This window comes from Cervus canadensis, chromosome 2 (genome assembly GCF_019320065.1).
Source record: "Cervus canadensis isolate Bull #8, Minnesota chromosome 2, ASM1932006v1, whole genome shotgun sequence".
In the NCBI taxonomy this organism is placed as follows: Eukaryota; Metazoa; Chordata; class Mammalia; order Artiodactyla; family Cervidae; genus Cervus; species Cervus canadensis.
In genome coordinates this window covers 66916144-66936340 of record NC_057387.1, presented here as the reverse complement: position 1 = coordinate 66936340, position 20197 = coordinate 66916144, and the positions used below count along the sequence as shown (strand labels likewise).

Below are 20197 nucleotides of genomic sequence, written 5' to 3'. Positions count from 1 at the left end.
AGCATCAGGGTCTTTCCATTCTACTTAGCCACACCATTTCTTTCTAGCCTTAATCCCTCCTCTAAAAGAAAACTTCTTTTCAGTCTTTAAGGCACAATATCACCTTTAAGATGCCACAGACCTTAACAGAAGCATTCTCCTTATTGCAATAATATTCATTTGCCTTACTGCAATAGCCCTTATCCCTCCCTTGAGATAATCCTTTTGAAAAAGTCTCTTCTTAAGTCATGATTTGTTATTTTATTTGATAAGCTTATGCTATAAAGCAATTATTGGTCTTTCTTTCCCACTGTAACATAAACTCACCAAGTGTAACACCTCTTTCTTTATTCTGAATTTCTACAAGTAAGTAAGCTATCTAGTCTGTAACTGGCATTCAAATATCAGTTGACTGTTAAATCACTAAGTAACAGACACTTGTACACTGTCATATTGGTCTCCAAGCTTGCTGTGGCAATGTCAATCTGTTCTTATAACTTAACTCTTACTTGGCTATAGTAACATAGTAATTTTTCTACCTTTTGGATTTTTATTTTTCAGTCTGTTTTCCTGTTTCTTCTTTTTCTCTAACTATTTAAATAGAGTATAATGTAGGTTTGCTTCTTTTTTCACTTCCCTTTGCTAAGTTTCTTTGAATGATCACCTTCCTTGCCATATCTTACTATTTCACATATGCTGATTATCCTATATATATCCTGGCAAGAATTATCTCTTAGATTACAAACCTATAAAATGAACTTCTAGTTCCATTTGTCTACTTATATGTCAAAAACTGAAATATTTCTTCCCCCCATTTGAAAACACCCACAATCTATACTTCACACCACATTACAGATAGAGTCATTAAAATTATTTTCCACCTTGTCAACCAAATAAACTCTCTTTCTCTCTCCTCCTTTCCATCTACTGAATCACTTAGTTCTATCAAAAATATCTCTCTTCAATCTGTTCCCTATAACCTATACATACTACCAATTTATTAAATCAGCTCTAATAAACTAGGGTCCGAACTATAGACTTTCCTCTAATTTCCCTACATTCAATTTCCCTCTACTCCAAAATTACAGAATATAGGACTTTTTTTCTAAAATGAAAATCATGTCATCTAAAATCCTTAAATATTTTCCCCAAATCTTACAACATACTGGCTATATATATTCTTAGTATTACATGTAACTCCCTCTTCTCTATTAATCCTATTTTTGATTCCAGTATCATTTGTCATGCCCAAGCATGCCTTCTAAACCCCAAGAACACTAAATCACTTGTTGTCACTTAACTGCATTTAGCATCACCTCTGTGGCTTTGCCATTACTTCAACATTCCATTATTGCCAACACCTCCACCTACTTGACTTCTTATATACAAAAAAAAACTCATCTGAAGTATAAATATATTTTGTTTTGCTTTTTTCCATGACAATAGGTGTGAAATTCAAAATTTTAAATAAAACATACATAGATCTTTCATAGATTTTGTCCCATATTCAGAACTATATTTTTTCTCATTATTCCTTGGATTACTGCTGCTGCTGTTCAGTTGCTAAATCATGTACAACTCTGCGACTCCAAGGATTGCAGCATATTAGGCTCCCCAGTACTCCACTATCTCCTGGAGTTTGCTCAAATTCATGTTTACTGAGCCTAGATGATATCTAACAGTCTTATCTTCTGCCACCCCCTTCTTTTTTTTTCCTTCAATCTTTCCCAGCATCAGGGTCTTTTCTAATGAATCAGCTCTTTACATCCGGTGGCCAAAATTTGGACCTTCAGCTCCACCACCAATCCTTCCAATGAATATTCAAGGTGGGTTTTCTTTAGGATTGACTGATTTGATCTTCTTGAAGTTCAAGGGACTCTCAAGAGTCTTCTCAAAAAAAAAAAAAAAAAAAAAAAAGTCTTCTCCAGCACCACACATCAACATTCTTTGCCACTCAGCCTAAATTTACAGTCCAAATCTCACATCCATACACGACTACTGGAAAAACCATAGCTTTGATTATATGGATCTTTGTCAGCAAAGGAATGTCTCTGCTTTTTTAATAATGCTGTCTAGGTTTTTCATATCTCTCCTTCCAAGGAGCAAGCATGTTTTAAATTCATGGCTTCAGTCACCATTTGCAGTGATTTTGGAGCCCGAGAAAATAAAATCTTTTACTGCTTCCACTTTTTCCCCATCTATTTGCCATGAAGTGATTGGACCAGATGCCATGATCTTAAGTTTTTTGAACGTTGAGTTTCAAGCCAGTTTTTTCACTCTCCTCTTTCACACTCATCATTCAGGTCCTTTAGTTCCTCCTCACTTTCTGCCATTAGAGTGGTTATCATCTGTATATCTAAAGTTGTTAGTATTTCTCCCAGTGATCTTGATTCCAGCTTGTGATTTATCCACCTTGGCATTTCACATGATGCATTCTGCACACAAGTTAAATAAGCCCGTGACAATATACAGCCTTGTGGCACTCCTTTCCCAATTTTGAACCAGTCAGTTATTTATGTCCAATTCTAATTGCTGCTTGTTGACCAACATACAGGTTTCTATAGAGATAGGTAAGGTGGTCTGGTATTCCCATCACTTTGGTTAGTGCTTCTCCTTAATTTTCTTTATTTTCTCTACTCTAATTCCTATTCATGTATAGTAGGTATTCTAGAACTCACCTCGATGTTTTACATTTTTTTCTCATCATTTCTCAATTTGGTGAAGCCATGCTGTCAAAAGTTAGCTTTCTTATACTGAAGTTTTTTTAATAGCTTGTCAATTACTTCAGTTATGTGGCTGAGCCTAAGCTCCTTTCTGAAACTCCTGTCTGCCCTATTACAGATGAGTCCTTCCACAAACTATAATAGTTTGCTATTATAACCCTGACTGTATGAGGGCCTCTCCATGAAATGTATCCTCTGATTTCTGGCAAAAGATCCCACCTGTTATTTAGTCTACTATCAACCGTGACAAATAGGGAGATTTGCAGAATCTCCTTTAGCTCCTGTCATTTTGTTTTACGTGTCAGGAAGAATAGCTCAAAGTCAGGCTGACCCATTCCCTACCTTTGAATCAGTCATATCTTCATTGTATCAAAAATTCTTCATTATGTAAAAAAGAACCTCTATGATACAATCTATTATTTAATTCTTATCCTTTACTGCTTTCTAGTAAAGATGTGATTTCCTCCAATCTTCATGGAGTTTTTTGTTCATTGCATTTGAGCTCATGGTATGTGTGTATGTGCATGTGTATTTAGAGTAACAAATTATGCCACCTGAAATATGCTCTGTATATTGATTATTGAGTAATAGGCATTTGAAAAACAGCAAATGCAGGGAGAGGCACTCTCTGAACTTCCTTTATCTATCTAAAGACAGATTCCCCCAAAGGCATTCAATTGTCATATTTTATCAACCAGGAAAGGAGTCTTATCACAAGAAAGGAGATTAGAAGATGATTAGAAGGGGAGAAAATTAGAAGACATCACAACCAAATGAATTTGGTCACAAATTCCCATCTATTCTTCTAGAGACCCATTTGTCTTTCTTAAAAATAATTTACTGTCTCATAAGAGGCCTATACCCTCCCTCCCTTTCCCCCTATTTAGATGGTATTAAGAATGAATTCCCATCTCAAGGAGATACTCAGTTCTCCCTGAGCATTTTCTCAGTACACATGAGATAAATATTAATAAGCTTCTGTTTGTTTTTCTCTTGTTAACCTGTCTTATATTACAGGGTCTCAGCCAAGAGCTCAGAAGGGTAGAGGGAAAATTGGTTTTCCCCCTCTAGTTTGAAAGTGAGGAAGAATAATACAGGAAAGAATTTAGATGGCTAGGTTTAAGTGATCCTGGTCAGACTCTGCAGTTCTCACCAGCAGAGAACCATCACACTCACATTGCAGTTTACAGCAGAGTCTTGCTTCCCTCCAAGGTACAGATAATCCCTCTCTTTCAAGAAATAAAGAGCATAATCAGCTGTGGGTGGGATAGGAGTCTCTGCCAAAAACAAAGTAACCTCTAGAAAATAGTCAAGATTTATGATGTCCCAAAACAATTATGCTGTAAAATGCCAATAAAGATATTACCTACTGTATACTGGAGGGAATTTTACTCAGTGCTCTTTGGTGACATAAATGAGAAGAAAATCCAAGGAAGAGGGTATGTATGTCTATGTGTGCTTGATTCACTTTGAGGTATAGCAGAAACTACCACAACATTATAAAGCAACTACACTCCACATTTAAAAAAAAAAAAAAAGACATCATTGCAAATGTGTACAAATGCCATAAACCATTTGATAGCTGAGGACAAATGGATGTATCTTCTAAGGGAGAGTAATGCATATTTCCTCTACTATATGAGTGATGACTCTAAAGAAAAACTGCCTGGGTTTAAATTCCATTTCTACCACTTGCTAACTATGCAGTCTAGGGTAAGTAACCCATCTGTCCCCTATTAATCATCTGTAAAATAGAGAAAACTTCATTGGGGTTTTGTGAGAAAATATTTGTAAAGCACATAGAACAGTGCTAAAACATTTCAAGCATCCAAATAAGGTCATCTGTCAACAGCTTAAGGACTTCTGTATACCTTATCCTATTTGATACTTAACAAATTAGTACTGGAATTTACTAAGCAATTGGTTTAAACATAACAAAATTAAGAAATTAACTGTAAACTAATATTTTCAACTCAATAAAATGAATTAAAGAATTACAGTAAAAGCTTGCCAAAGGAAAACACACATTTACAGAAAATATTATCAAGAATCAACAAAACAGATGATAAAATAATGAAATATCTGTATTCTCCCACTTGCCATTGTAATCTTGGAATGAAAAAGTGGCTACTGCAAATCCTTGCATAGAGCATAACAAGGCATTTCCAAGAAAGGTAAGAATTTTGTAAACATGATTCATATGGAAGATAGTACTCTGTGTTCTTAACAGGAAGTGTAGCTTAAAAAACAAATTTTCAAACTACATTCTTTTCAGATTGTATATATTACACAAAGAGATTCCCAATTAATCTGATATTCTAAATACACCTGTACTTATTTTTTCTTCCTTTTCCCCATTTTCATTTCTTTCGTATGTATCTATTCCCTATACTCTTTTAAAATTCTATTTGTAATTTTTCCATCAGAATTTACTGACTTGACACATTCATCTCAGCATAACTGAAAAATGTAAATCGTGCTACTCCCAGAAGTATTTATCTCACATAGAATAAACACATGGAGTATTCACCTTTTTATTCCATCTGTAATATATTCACTTCAACATTCACATGAAATGGTGAGTATCTCTGAAACTCCCCACAAAGGCTAGAAAGATTTTATATTATTTTAAATCAACATTTCTAAGGATCACTGGTAAACACTTTGGGAACAAACTTTAGACAATTCACCAATTAAAATATTTCACCTGAACTAAGTAACATTAAATAACAACAAAAAATATTTAGAACCATAATAATAAAACACGAAAATTTTTAGGACAGATGATAGTACAAGAATAAAAAACTTTAAACAAATTTCCACCACTTGAAGTACCTATTATCATTTTTCCCCCCATCCTGAACCCACTCCCCCTCCCTCCCCACCCCATCCCTCTGGGTCATCCAGTGCACCAGCCACAAGCACCCTGTCCCATGCATTGAAACTGGACTGGCAATCCGTTTCAGATATGATAATATACATGGTTCAATGCTACTCTCCCAAATCATTCCACCCTCGCCCTCACCCAGAAAGTCCAAAGACTGTTCTATACATCTGTGTCTCTTGCTGTCTCGCATATAGGGTTATCGTTACTATCTTTCTAAATTCCATATATATGCATTAGTATACAGTACTGATGTTTTTCTTTCTCGCTTACTTCACTCTGCATAATAGGCTCCAGTTTTATTCACCTCATCAGAACTGATTCAAAGGTATTCTTTTTAATGGTTGAGTAATATTTCATTGTGTATATGTACCACAGCTTTCTTATCCATTCGTATGCTGATGGACATCTAGGTTGCTTCCATGTCCTGGCTGTTATAAACAGTGCCATGATGAACAATGAGGTACATGTGTCTCTTTCAAATTCTGGTTTCCTCAGTGTGTATGCCCAGAAGTGGCATTGCTGCATCATATGGCAGTTCTATTTCCAGTTTTTGAAGGAATCTCCGCACTGTTCTCCATAGTGGCTGTACTAGTTTGCATTCCCACCAACAGTGTAAGAGGGTTCTCTTTTCTCCACACCCAAGCATTTATTGCTTGTAGACTTCTGGATAGCAGCCATTCTGACTGGCATGAAACGGTACCTCATTGAGGTTTTGATTTGCATTTCTCTGATAATGAGTGATGTTGAGCATCTTTTTATGTGTTTCTTAGCCAACTGTATGTCTTCTTTAGAGAAATGTCTGTTTAGTTCTTTGGCCCATTTTTTGATTGGGTCATTTATTTTTCTGGAATTGAGCTGCAGGAGTTGCTTGTATATTTTTTAGGCTAATTCTTTGTCAGTTCCTTCATTTACTATTATTTTCTCCCATTCTGAATGCTCGCTTTTCACCTTGCTTACAGTTTCCTTTGTTGTGCAAAAGCTTTTAAGTATAATTAGGTCATATTTGTTTATTTTTGCTTTTATTTCCATTACTCTGGGAGGAGAGTCATAGAGGATCCTGCTGTGATTTATATCAGAGGGTGTTTTGCCTGTTTTCCTCTAAGAGTTTTATAGTTTCTGGTCTTATGTTTAGATCTTTAATCCATTTTGAATTTATTTTTGTGTATGTGTTAGAAATTGTTCTAGTTTCATTCTTTTACAAGCAATTGACCAGTTTTCCCAGCACCACTTGTTAAAGAGAATGTCTTCTTCATTGTATATTTCTTGCCTCCTTTGTCAAAGAAAAGGTGTCCATAGGTATGTGGATTTATCTCTGGGCTTTCTGTTTTGTTCCACTGATATATATTTCTGTCTTTGTGCCAGTACCATAATGTCTTGATGACTGTGGCTTTGTAGTAGAGCCTGAAGTCAGGTGAGTTGATTCCTCCAGTTTCATTCTTCTTTCTTAAGATTGCTTTGGCTATTCGAGATTTTTTGTATTTCCATACAAATTGTGAAATCATTTGTTCTAGTTCTGTGAAAAATACTGTTGGTAGTTGATAGGGATTGCATTCAATCTATAGATTGCTTTGGGTAGTATACTCATTTTCACTATATTGATTCTTCCAATCCATGAACATGGTATATTTCTCCAACTATTTGTGTCCTCTTTGATTTCTTTCATTGGTATTTTACAGTTTTCTATATATAGGTCTTTTGTTTCTTTAGGTAGATATATTCCTAAGTATTTTTTTTCTTTTTGTTGCAATGGTGAATGGAATTGTTTCCTTAATTTCTCTGTTTTCTCAGTGTATAGGAATGCAAGGGATTTCTGTGTGTTAATTTTATATCCTGTAACTTTACTATATTCAATTGATTAGCTCTAGTAATTTTCTGGTGGAGTCTTTTGGGTTTTCTATGTGGAGGATCACGTTATATGCAAACAGTGAGAGTTTTACTTCTTTTCCAATCTGGATTCCTTTTACTTCTTTTTCTGCTCTGATTGCTGTGGCCAATACTTCCAAAACTATGTTGAATAGTGGTGTTGAGAGTGGGCACCCTTGTCTTATTCCTGACTTTAGAGGAAATGCTTTCAATTTTTCACCATTGAGGATAATGTTTGCTGTGGGTTTGTCATATATAGCTTTTATTATGTTGAGGTATGTTCCTTCTATTCCTGCTTTCTGGAGAGTTTTTATCATAAAAGGATGTTGAATTTTGTCAAAGGCTTTCTCTGCATCTATTGAGATAATCATATGGTCTTATCTTTCAATTTGTTAATGTGGTGTATTACATTGACTTATTTGAAGATATTGAAGAATCCTTGCATCCCTGGGATAAAGCCCAGTTGGTCATGATGAATGATCTTTTTAATAAATTGTTGGATTATGTTTGCTAGAGTTTTTTTTAAGGATTTTTGCATCTATGTTCATCAGTGATATTGGCCTGTAGTTTTCTTTTTTTTGTGGCATCTTTGTCTGGTTTTGGTATTAGAGTGATGGTGGCCTCATAGAATGAGTTTGGAAGTTTACCTTCTTCTGCAATTTTCTGGAAGAGTTTGAGTAGGATAGGTGTTAGCTCTTCTCTAAATTTTTGGTAGAATTCAGCTGTGAAGCCATCTGGTCCTGGGCTTTTGTTTGTTGGAAGATTTCTGATTACAGTTTCAATTTCCATGCTTTGATGGGTCTGTTAAGATTTTTTTTAATTTCTTCCTAGTTCAGTTTTGGAAAGTTTCTAAGAATTTGTCCCTTTCATCCAAATTGTCCATTTTATTGGCATATAGATGCTGATAGTAGTCTCTTATGATCTTTCATATTTCTGTGTTGTCTGTTGTGATTTCTCAATTTTCATTTCTAATTTCATTGATTTGATTCTTCTCCCTTTGTTTCTTGATGAGTCTGGCTAATGGTTTGTCAATTTTATTTATCTTCTCAAAAAACCAGCTTTTGGCTTTGTTGATTTTTGCTATGGTCTCTTTTGTTTCTTTTACATTTGTTTCTGCCCTAATTTTTTAACATTTCTTTCCTTCTACTAACCCTGGGGTTCTTCATTTTTTCCTTTCTAGTTGCTTTAGGTGTAGAGTTAGGTTATTTATTTGACTTTTTTCTTATTTCTTGAGGTAAGCCTGTATGCTATCAACCTTCCCCTTAGCACTGCTTTTACAGTGTCCCATAGGTTTTGGGTTGTTGTGTTTTCATTTTCATTCGTTTCTATGCATACTTTGATTTCTTTTTTTGATTTCTCCTGTGATTTGTCGGTTATTCAGCAGCGTGTTGTTCAGCCTTCATATGTTGGAATTTTTAATAGTTTTTCTTCTGTAATTGACCTCTAATCTTACTGCACTGTAGTCAGAGAAGATGCTTGGAATGTTTTTTTGTTTTTTTTTTAATTTACCAAGGCTAGATTTATGGCCCAGGATGTGATCTATCCTTGAGAAGCTTCCATGTACACTTCAGAAAAAGGTGAAAATCATTGTTTAGGGGTGAAATGTCCTATAGATATCAAGTAGGTCTAACTGGTCTATTGTATCATTTCAAGTTTGTGTTTCCTTGTTAATTTTCTGCTTAATTGATCTATCCATAGGTGTGAATGGGGTATTTCTCCCACTATTATTGTGTTATTGTTAATTTCCCCTTTCATATTTGTTATCATTTGCCTTACATATTGTGGTGCTCCTATATTGGGTGCATATACACTTATAAGATTTTTATATCTTCTTCTTGGATTGATCCTTTAATTATTATGCAGTGTCCTTCTTTGTCTCTTTTCACAGCTTTTATTTCAAAGTCTATTTTATCTGATATGAGTACTGCTACTCCCGCTTTCTTTTGGTCTCTATTTGTATGGAATATCTTTTTCCAGCCCTTCACTTTCAGTCTGTATGTGTCCCTTGTTTTGAGATGTGTCTCTTGTAGACAACATATAAGGGGTCTTATTTTTGTATCCATTCAGCCAGTCTTTGTCTTTTGGTTGGGGCATTCAACCCATTTACATTTAAGGTAATTATTCATAAGTATGATCCCATTGCCACTTACTTTGTTATTTTGGGTTCGAGTTTATATACCCTTTCTGTGTTTCCTGTCTAGAGAAGATTCTTTAGCATTTGTTGGAAAGCTGGTTTCGTGGTGCTGTATTCTCTCAGCTTTTGTTTGTCTGTAAAGCTTTTGATTTCTCCTTCATGTTTGAATGAGATCCTTGATAGGTACAGTAATCTGGGTTGTAGGTTTTTCTCTTTCATCACTTTAAGTATGTCCTGCCATTCTCTTTTGGCCTGAAGAGTTTCTATTGAAAGATTGGCTGTTATCCTTATGGGAATCCCCTTGTGTGTTATTTGTTTTTCCCTTGCTGCTTTTAATATTTGATCTTTGTGTTTGATCTTTGTTAATTTGATTAATATGTGTCTTGGGGTGTTTTGCCTTGGGTTTATCCTGTTTGGGACTCTCTGGGTTTCTTCGACTTGGGTGACTATTTCCTTCCCCATTTTAGGGACTATTTTCTCCTCAAGTATTTTCTCATGGTATTTCTTTCTGTCTTCTTCTTCTGTGACTCCTATGATTTGAATGTTGGGGCATTTCACATTGTCCCAGAGGTTTATGAGGTTGTCCTCATTTCTTTTAATTCTTTCTTCTTTTTTCCTCTCTGCTTCATTTATTTCTACCATTCTATCTTCTACCGCACTTATCCTGTCTTCTGCCTCCATTATTCTACTGTTGGTTCCCTCCAGAGTGTTTTTTATCTCACTTATTGCATTATTCATTATATATTGACTCATTTTTATTTCTTCTAGGTACTTGTTAAACACTTCTTGCATCTTCTCAATCCTTGCCTCCAGGTTATTTATCTGTAACTCCATTTTGTTTTCAAGATTTTGGATCATTTTCACTATCATTATTTGGAATTCTTTATCACATAGATTCCCTATCTCTTCCTCTTTTGTTTGGTTTGGTGGGCATTTATCATGTTCCTTTACCTGCTGGGTATTTCTCTGCCTTTCCATATTGTTTATATTGCTGTGTTTGGGGTGGCCTTTATGTATTCTAGCAGTTTGTGGTTCTTCTTTATTGTGGAGGTTCCTCGCTGTGGGTGCGGTTGGCTGGGTGGCTTGTCAAGGTTTCCTGGTTAGGGAAGCTTGTGTCAGTGTTCTGTTAGGTGGAGCTGGATTTCTTCTCTCTGGAGTGCACTGAAGTGTCCAGTAGTGAGTTCTGAGATGTCAATGGGTTTGGTGTGAGTTAGGCAGCCTGTATATTGAAGCTCAAGGCTACATTCCTGTGTTGCTGGAGAATTTGCGTGGTATGTTTTGCTCTGGAACTTGTTCGCTCTTGGGTGGTGCTTGGTTTCAGTGTAGGTATGGAGGCTTTTGGATGAGCTCTTATCGATTAATGTTCCCTGGAGTCAGGAGTTCTCTGGTGTTCTCGGGTTTTGAACTTAAGCCTCCTGCCCCCGAATTTCAGTCTTATTCTTACACTAACCTCAAGACTTCTCCATCTCCTTTTGAAGACAATGGGCTGCCTTTCTGGATGCCTGAGGTCCTCGGCCAGAATCCAGAAGTCTTTTGTGGAATTTGCTCAGTGTTCAAATGTTCTTTCGATGAATTTGTGGAGGAGAAAGTGGTCTCCCCATCCTACTCCTCTGTCATCTTAGGACTGCTCCTATTATCATTTTTAAAAGTTTACTTCCAAATACTTTCCCTGACTCTGAGCTTATCTTTTCATTCACTTACTAGGGCCTTTTACAGACTATTTTAAACAACTGATGAAGTTCACTTTACTATTTTTGCTTTTTAAAGATTGTGCTTTTCGTATCAGGTCTGTCTTTGCCTCAACCTAGATCCTAAAAATTTCCCTCAATTTTATTTTTTCTAAAATAAGTTTTTACATTTAACTCCAAGATCCAATTTGAGTTAATTTTTTTGAGTTGTAAAACTTAAGGAAGTTCATCTCTTGTGTGTGTGTCTGTCTATGTATGTCCAACTGTTCCAAGTAACATTTATTGAAAAAGCTATATTTTCTCCATCAAGTTCTGTTCCTATTGTTATTTACATCTAAGTATTTCATTCTTGAGTGATTATAAATGACAATATGTATTTAATTTAGGTGACCATGTACTCACTGTTAGTACACAGAAATAGGATTGATTTTTGTTTAGCTAACACCCTGCAGCCCTGCCAAGCTCATTTTTTAGTTTAAAGAAATGTTTTGGTAGATTCTGTGGCATTTTCCACACAGGTGATCATTTCATCTGCAAATAATTTATTTCTTCTTTTCTCATCTGTATGTTTCTTTTTTTCCTTTTCTCACTTTATTGCACCACCTCGGCTTACCAGCAGCCATGTTGACAAGAGAAATGAGAACAGCCATCTGTTTTGTTCCCAGTCTTAGGAAGAAAACATTCTTGAGTCTTTTGATATGGGAGATTACATTAATTCATTTTCAACTATTGAACCAGCTGTGCATCCCTGAAACAAGTTCTACTTGCACATGGTATATAATTCTTCTTACATATGCTAAATTATATTTGCTAAGGTTTTGTTTAAGATTTCTGTGCTTATATTCACTAGAGATATTTTTATCCCAGGGATAAATCCCACCTCATCATGATGTATGATCTTTTTAATATATCAGTGAACTCAGCTTGCTAACATTCTGTTGAGGGTTTTGCATCCATATTCATCATGGATATTGATCTGTAATTTTCTTTTCTTCTAGTGTCCTCATATTGTTTTGGCTTTAGCTAAGTGTTCCTTTAGATTCTATTTCATTTTGAAAAGTATCAGAAAAAATGGTATTAGTTTCTCCTTAAATATTTGGTAGAATTTACCAGTGAAGCCATCTGGTTCTAAATTTTTCTATGTTAGGAGACTTTTGATTACTGATTCAATCTCCCTGCTCATAATTAGTGCCTTAATTTTTTTTTTTAATTTCTTCATGATTTAGTCTTAATAAGCTGTATGCTTCTAGGAATGTATCCATTTCTAGGTTGTCTGTTGGCATACAATTACTTATAGCAGTCTCTCATAATCTTCTGTATTTGTGTGGTATCAACTGTGATGTCTCCTCTTTCTTTCTAATCTTACTTCCTTGGATCCTCTCTCTCAAGTATAACAAAGAGTTTGTCTATTTTGTTTATCTTTTCAAAAAATAAATCTCTTGGTTTCATTTATCTTTTCTGTAGTCTTTTTAATCTCTATTTCATTTATTTCTGGTATTTCCTTCTTCTCACAAAATTTGGTTTAATTTGTTCTTCTTCATTTTCTAGTTCCTTGGGGTGTAAAGTTAGATTGTTCATTTGAGTTCTCTTTTTTAATGTAAGCATCTATCACTATAAAATGCCCTCTAAACAGCTTTAACTATATCCTATTAGTTGTCATTCTAAGATTTTTTTTTCAATACATTGGTTAAGTTTTTTATTCTCCACATAATTGTGAATTTTCCTGTTTTCCCTTGCAATTGATTTCTTGTTGTTTCACTCAGTTGTGTCTTACTCTGCAACCCCATGGAAGACAGCATACCAGGCTTCCCTGTCCTCCATATCTCCCAGAGTTTGTTCAACGTTGTGTCTACTGAGTCAGCAATGCCATCCAACCTCTCATCCTCTGTCATCCCCTTCTCCTCCTGTCCTCAATCTTTCCCAGCATCAGGGTCTTTTCCAAAGAGCTGGCTCTTTGCATCAGGTGGCCGAAGTATCAGAACTTCAGCATCAGTCCTTCCAATGAGTAGTCAGGGTTGATTTCCTTTAGGATTGACTGGTTTGATCTCCTTGTGATCCAAGGAACTCTCAAGAGTCTTCTTCAGCACCACAGTTTGAAAGCATTAATTCTTTGGGAACCTCTGGGACAACACTAGATGCACCAACATTCACATTATAGGGGTCCCAGAAGGAAAAGAGAGAAAGGACCTGAGAAAATATTTGAAGAAGTATAGCTGAAAACTTCCCTAAAAATGGGGAAGGAAATAGTCAACCAAGTCCAAGAAGTGCAAAGAGTCCCACACAGGATAAACCCAAGGAGGTACACACTGAGACATACTAATCAAAATGATGAAAATTAAAGATAAAGACAAAAATGTCAAAAGCAACAAGGGAAAAATGACAAGTAACATACAAGGAACTTCCATAATGTTTTCAGTTGATTTCTCAACAGAAACTCTACAAATCAGAGGAGAAGGTCAGGATATTTAAAGTGATGAAAGGAAAGAACCTAAACTAAGAATACTCTACCCAGCAAGACTCTTGCTTAGATTTAATAGAGAAATCAAAAGCTATCCAAACAGGCAAAAGTTAAGAGATTCAGCACCACAAAACCAGCTTTACAACAAAAGCTAAAGGAATTTCTCTAAACAAGAAACACAAGAGAAGGAAAACACTTACAAAAAATAAACCCAAAAAAATTTAGAAAATGGTAATAGGATCATATATACTGATAATCACCTTAAATGTAAGTGGATTAAATGTATAAACCCAAAGACACAGACTGGCTGGGCAGATGAAAACATGTGTATGTATGCATTTCCACTTACCAATCACTCCAAGAGACCCCCCCAAATTGTATGCAATTATTTTATATTGTTAGGTTAATCATGTTCCCATTATGGCTTGCAAATATAATTATCTTTTATTTTCTATCTGGCTATTAAGAAAACTGATAAACATATTTTACTATTGTTATTATATAACTATTATTTGCTTAATACCATTGTATCATGATTGATAAACAGAAAATAACAGAATTCTATATCACTAAATCTACCATTTAATACAAATCCTATAATCACTTTTTAAAATCCAGATGCATATCAGAATTATCTTGCAATTTTTTGAAAAATACAAATGCCCAGGTATTGATATTTTTCTCAAAAGCTACAGATGTGTTTCTAATGAGGAGCCATGTTTAAAAACAACTGTACTATATGATGATCTTTTACTTAAAAAAAAAAGAAAATCCTGTGGATTCCAGATATAGACTCCTTTGGCATTTAGGTTACTGAGTAAAAGAATTAAGTTGTTAGATTAATTCTCATTTAGTATTTTAACACAGACAGGGGATGTTCAACCTAACTACTTTCTTTTTAGAATTATAACTGACATGATTCGATAGAATGTTTTTTTCTTATAATTCAGTAAATCTCAAAAGTGATTTTAGAATCCTTGGGAGGCCCCAAGACCCTTCAAAGACCCATGAGGGCCTTCTTTTTCTAATTACATATCTGTATGAGGACATATTTTCTTTATTTACTTCAGTCAAAACAACATTTTGCAATAGTTTAAATGCAGAAGTAGATATGAAAAATATCTGTGTTTAATTAAGACAGATATTGAAGATATATACAAAAATGTAAAACAATGTCATTCTTCTAATTATTTTTATTTTGGAAAGTATATTTTTTCATAAAATGTGTTTATAAAATGGGTTTGTTATTTCAAATGACTTAAGCATATATTTGAAAATTCTCTTTTAATTTTCAATACATTAATATCTATGGATATAATCTATATAAACAAAAAGTTTCTGGGATCCTCAATAACAGGCCCAGATATTGGGCCCTGTTATATTTTCTTAGTAATTATTTTTCATCCCATGTAGTCTATCAGCTCCCAGTAAGGAAATATTTTATTCTACATTCATCTTTGTATATGTATTCCTTATACTGTCTAGCATGCTGTAGAAAGATATTTAATAAATGTTTTCTGAATTAAAATATAAATAAATAAAGTGTTTAGAGAAACAAATTTACAGAGACAGAAATAGACAAATGGTTACCTAAGACCAAGGTAACAGTGGGGGTTAACTGCAAATGGGAAGAAGAATTTTGGGAGTGGTGGAAATTTCTAACACTGGATTGTGAAGACAGTTATACAGCACTGCAATTTACCAAAATTATGGACTCATATATGTAAAATGGGTAAATTTTATAGCATGTAAGCTATACCTTCTTAAAGCTATTAAACATAATGGAGAGCCCTCAAAATGTTAAATATTTGTTTCTCCACAATTTGGTAATCCCATGATCAGTAATTTTTACCAGCAGACACATAAGCTTTTATAAATTTTGTTATAAGACATTAGTATGATAATATATTCACTAGTTTCTGATATTTCATGTAAGTGATAAAAATACTGATTTATATAATTTAGGTAATAGAAATTAGAAGTTAAGGTTTTACTTCATTTATTTAAAATGAAACACAAATGAAGCCAACTACCTTTTTCAAAGCAGAGCAGAAATTAAAGAGAAGTCGGTGGTTATATGTCTTGAATCTTTCAGGAAGATGCCAGTTTTGAATTATTTCTTCATCAGAAATCACATGATGATCCAATGCTTTGAGAGTCCATATACTGTTGACAAGAACATGTCTATATCCTTTTTTAAGGCTTACTGGACAATCAAACATAGTGAGGGCAATGAGTCTCGGACAGGCAGATAACATACATACGTTCTTTAACTTTGCAAACCCATTGTCATGTAGAAAGAGAAGTTTTAGATTCTTCAATCCACTCCAAAATTTGGTATCTGGTAGACTCTTTATCTGAAGCAATAATAGTAATACTTTAAATACAAATACCAATTGTCCCTGAATTATATGGAAAAAAGGAAAAACTTTAAACATCTTCTATAATATAATATTCAATTCAAATAACAAGTTTCTCATTAGTAAACAAAAATGCAATTTCTAATTATCCAAAGGATGACTGGGGCAAACTAAAATACATTAGGTATCTGTAATTACTAGTGTAATTAAATAAACAAATATATAATCCATTCAATAAAAATTCCTTTGTAATAAGTAGACTTTTTAATCTTTTCTAAAATATTTCATTACATGAAAAACTTAAGGGGTCAAATCAATCAATGTGATACTCCACATTAACAAAAATGAAGAATAAAAAATCATATAGTCATCTCAATAGATACAAGAAATGTATTTGCCAAAATTCAACATCCAGTTATAGTTAAAACTCTCAATAAAGAGTATAGAAGGAATGTACCTCCACACAGTAAAGGCCATATATGACAAGCTTACAACTAACATCATTCTCAATGGTAAAAAGATAAAATCTTTCCCTCTAACAGCAAGAATAAGACAAAGATGCCCAGTTTTGCATTTTTGTTCAACATGGCACTGGGAGCTAGAAGTCCTAGTCAAAGCAATTAGGCAAGAAGAAGAAACAAAGGCATCCTAATTGGAAAGGAAAAAGTAAAATTGTCACTTTTTGTGAATTAAACGACCTACATTCACACCTCAGAGATATTGTGCAATTGGTTTCAGACTACTGCAATATAGCAAACATTGCAATAAAGAAGGACTTTTTTTTTTGGTTTCCCATTGCATATTAAAATTGTTTACACTATATTAGTCTATTAAGTGTGCAATAACATTATGTCTAGAAAAAAATCAAAGTACACATCTGATGTAAAAAATACTTTATTGCTAGAAATTGCTAATCATCATCTAATAATGTAGGATTTCCACAAATCTTAAATTTGTAAAAAATGTAGTACTTGCAAAGTGCAATAAAGTGATACCCTCTAAAATACAGCATGCCTGTATACAGAAAACCCTAAATACTACAGAAAATAACCCTCAGAATAAACAAAATCAATTAACATTTCAGAATACAAAATCAATACACAAAGTTATGCTGTCTTTCTATGCCTGAGCTATTAAATATTGGAAAGGGAAATTAATAAAATAATCTCATTCACAATTACATTAAAATAGTAAAAATACTTAGAAATAAATTTAACCAATGAGGTGAAAGATATGCATATACACTGAAAATTATAAGACATATTGAAAAGTAATTGAAGAATACAAATAAACTGAAAGATATTCTGTCCTTGTGGGCTGTAAGAATTAATGCTGTTATAACATTTATACTACCCAAAGCAACCTACAGATTCAACAAAAGCCATGCCAAAATTCCAGTGGCACTTTTAACATAAATAGAACAAATAACCCTAATATTTGTATGAAACTAAAAAACACTCAAATAGGCAAAAACCTTTGAGAAAGAATGAATTTGGCGCCTTCACACTTCCTGAATTCAAAGTATAATATAAAGCTACAGTAAAAAAAAAAAAAAAACAGACTGGTACTGGCATTTTAAAAAAACAGGTCAATGGAACAGAAACACATCCCATGAATAAACCCACACATTGATTTACAAAATGGATTTACAGTAAAGATCAATTTATTTACAAAAAAGGAGTCAAGAGCATACACTAGGAAAAGAGCAGTTTCTTCAATAAATTGTGTTGGAAAAATGGGACAAGCACATGTGAAAGAATGAAACTTGACCACTATCTTATGCTATACACAAAAGTAAACTCAACATGGATTAAAGACTTGAAGGCACAATCTGAAACCATAAAATTCCTAGGAGAAAACACTGGTGGTAAGCACCTTGTTATGGGTCTTGGTGATAGTTTTTTTCAATTTGACACCAAAAGTAAAGGCAAAAAACTCAAAACTGAATATAGTGAAATGAACTCAAACTAAAAAGCTTCTGCACATAAAGGAAGCCATCAATAAAAAGAAAAGGGAACCTACTGAATGCGGGAAAATATTTGCAAATCACATCTGAGATGAGGCTAACATCAAAAATCTATAAAGAACTCATACAAGAATAGGAAAAAAAAATACAACTAAAAAATAGGCAGAGGATCTAAGACAATGCTTTTTCCAAATAAGACATACCGGTGGCCAGCAGGTACATCAAAAGATACTCAGCAACACCAATCATCAAGGAAATGCATATTGAAACCACCTCATATTGGACCATTCTCATGCCTGTGAGAATAGCTATTATCAAAAAGACAAAAAATAAAGTGTTGGCAAGGATGTGGAGAACAGGGAACCCTGTGCAGTGTTTGGAGGATCGTAAATTGGTGTAGTCACTAGGTAAACAGCAGGGGTTCCTCAAAAAATTCAAAGTAAAGCTTCCATATGACCCAGCAATTATATTTCTGGAAATTTATTACAAGGAAGAGAAAATACTAGCTCAAATAGACACACACACTCCCATGTTCACTGCAGCATTAATTATAATAGCCAAGACATGAAAGCAACCAAAATGTCTGTCTGCTGCTGTCTATGGAAGAGTAAGTAAAGAAAATGTGATATATACATCCAGTGTAATATTATTGATTCACAAAAAAAGAATAAAATCATGCCATTTGAAACAACATGGTGTACTTTCAGGGCATTACCCTAAATGAAATAAGTCAGAGAGAAAAACAAATACCATGTGATCTCACTCAGGTGGAATCTGAAAAAACAAAACACAAACAAAAAACAAACTGTTACAGAGAATGTATCAGTGATTCAGAGGCAGAGGAGGTGGGGGAAATGTGAAGGTGCTAAAAAGATACAAATTTTCAATTATAAGATAAATGAGTCCTGGGGATATATTCAATAATATTCAACAGCGTGAGTATAGCTAATAATACAGGATTATATATTTGGAAGTCGTTAAGAAAATAGATAATAATAATAAAAGTTTTCATCATGAAGGAAAAATTATAATTCTTTAGGGAAGGATGCTAACTTGACTTATTGTGATTATTTTGCAATATACACAAATGCTGAATCATTATGTCATATACTTGAAATCAATATAATGCTGTATGTCAAGTATACGTCATTAAAAAAATTAAGCAGTCAAGAAGTAGTCTTAATCAAGACTATGGATTTAAGAAGTAAAATAAACCACATCACACACTGATGGTTTACATATTTTAAATTACAAATGTTTGATTATATTTAAAATGTTTATTAAATGGTTAAATTAAATGTTTGCTTATATTTGTGTTTATATATTTATTTTTTATTTAGTTCTGAATTGTTTATATTTCACACAAAAGACTACCTGGGAGAAATACTGTATATAGATAACCTAAGAGCTTATTAGATATCAGCTTCATTTATGTGCAAACAAGTGATTGCTTACCTGATTTCCATGGAGATCGAGTTTGATTAATTTCATACAACTCTGAAGTGGACGAATATCTGTAATAAAATTGTTTGAGAAGATGCATACTCTAAGAGAGATATAAGATTGAAGACTTTCCATAGATTTTAAATGAAGGCCACTGAACTTCACAAAAACAAAATCTTTTTGACCTTCTATTATGTTCTCATTATAGTGACTCCATTCTCTGTGATTGGTTAGCTCTTCTATGATTGTTCCATGAAACATCTAAGAAAAATGAGAAATTTTGAAAGTTTTTCTCAAATAAACGTGTCTGAAAATAATAATATTTTCTAGGAGTAAGAATAAAATGGATAGAAAAGTTAAAGTTAAAATTATTAAAAATATAATTTCCAGAAAACCTTCTATCCCAAAGCATTTTTGTGAGTTTTTCTTAAATTTTTATTGGAGTATAGCTGATTTAAAATGTTGTATTGCTTTCAGTTATACATATACATATAACCCCCCATTTTTTTAGATTCTTTTCCCATATAAGCCATTGCAGAGTATTGAGTAGAGCTTCCTGTGCAGGTTCTTAGTTATCTATTTTATATGCAGTAGTGTGTTTATGTCCATCTAAATCTCCCAATTTATCCCTCAGTTCAGTTCAGTCACTCAGTCGTGTCCCCTCCTTATCCATTTTCTACAACATAAATGAAACTT

The 20197-nt window shown here is 33.8% G+C and overlaps 1 protein-coding gene and 1 long non-coding RNA gene across 3 annotated transcripts in view; both read right to left on the bottom strand.

Moving 5' to 3' along the window:
- LRRIQ3 (leucine rich repeats and IQ motif containing 3) overlaps positions 1-20197 on the bottom strand; it is a 198129-nt gene that overhangs the window by 155328 nt on the left and 22604 nt on the right. Inside the window, exons 4-7 of one of the 2 annotated variants that reach the window (XR_006268134.1) lie at positions 19514-19762; positions 18809-18832; positions 18262-18366; positions 15961-16089 (exon numbers count right to left, since the gene is read on the bottom strand). Coding sequence is in view for 1 of the 2 variants with exons in the window: in XM_043460967.1 (XP_043316902.1) it covers positions 15766-16089; positions 19514-19762 (573 nt within the window). In the remaining variant the exon portion in view is untranslated. Of the gene's footprint in view, positions 1-15765; positions 16090-18261; positions 18367-18808; positions 18833-19513; positions 19763-20197 lie in introns of those variants that run through there. The other variant, XM_043460967.1, reaches the window with a different exon arrangement.
- On the bottom strand, positions 1579-13305 carry LOC122436823. The gene is made up of 3 exons (XR_006268135.1): positions 13257-13305; positions 10993-10998; positions 1579-1766 (listed from the first exon to the last, which is right to left on the bottom strand). It is a non-coding gene; the product is annotated as an uncharacterized LOC122436823 (long non-coding RNA).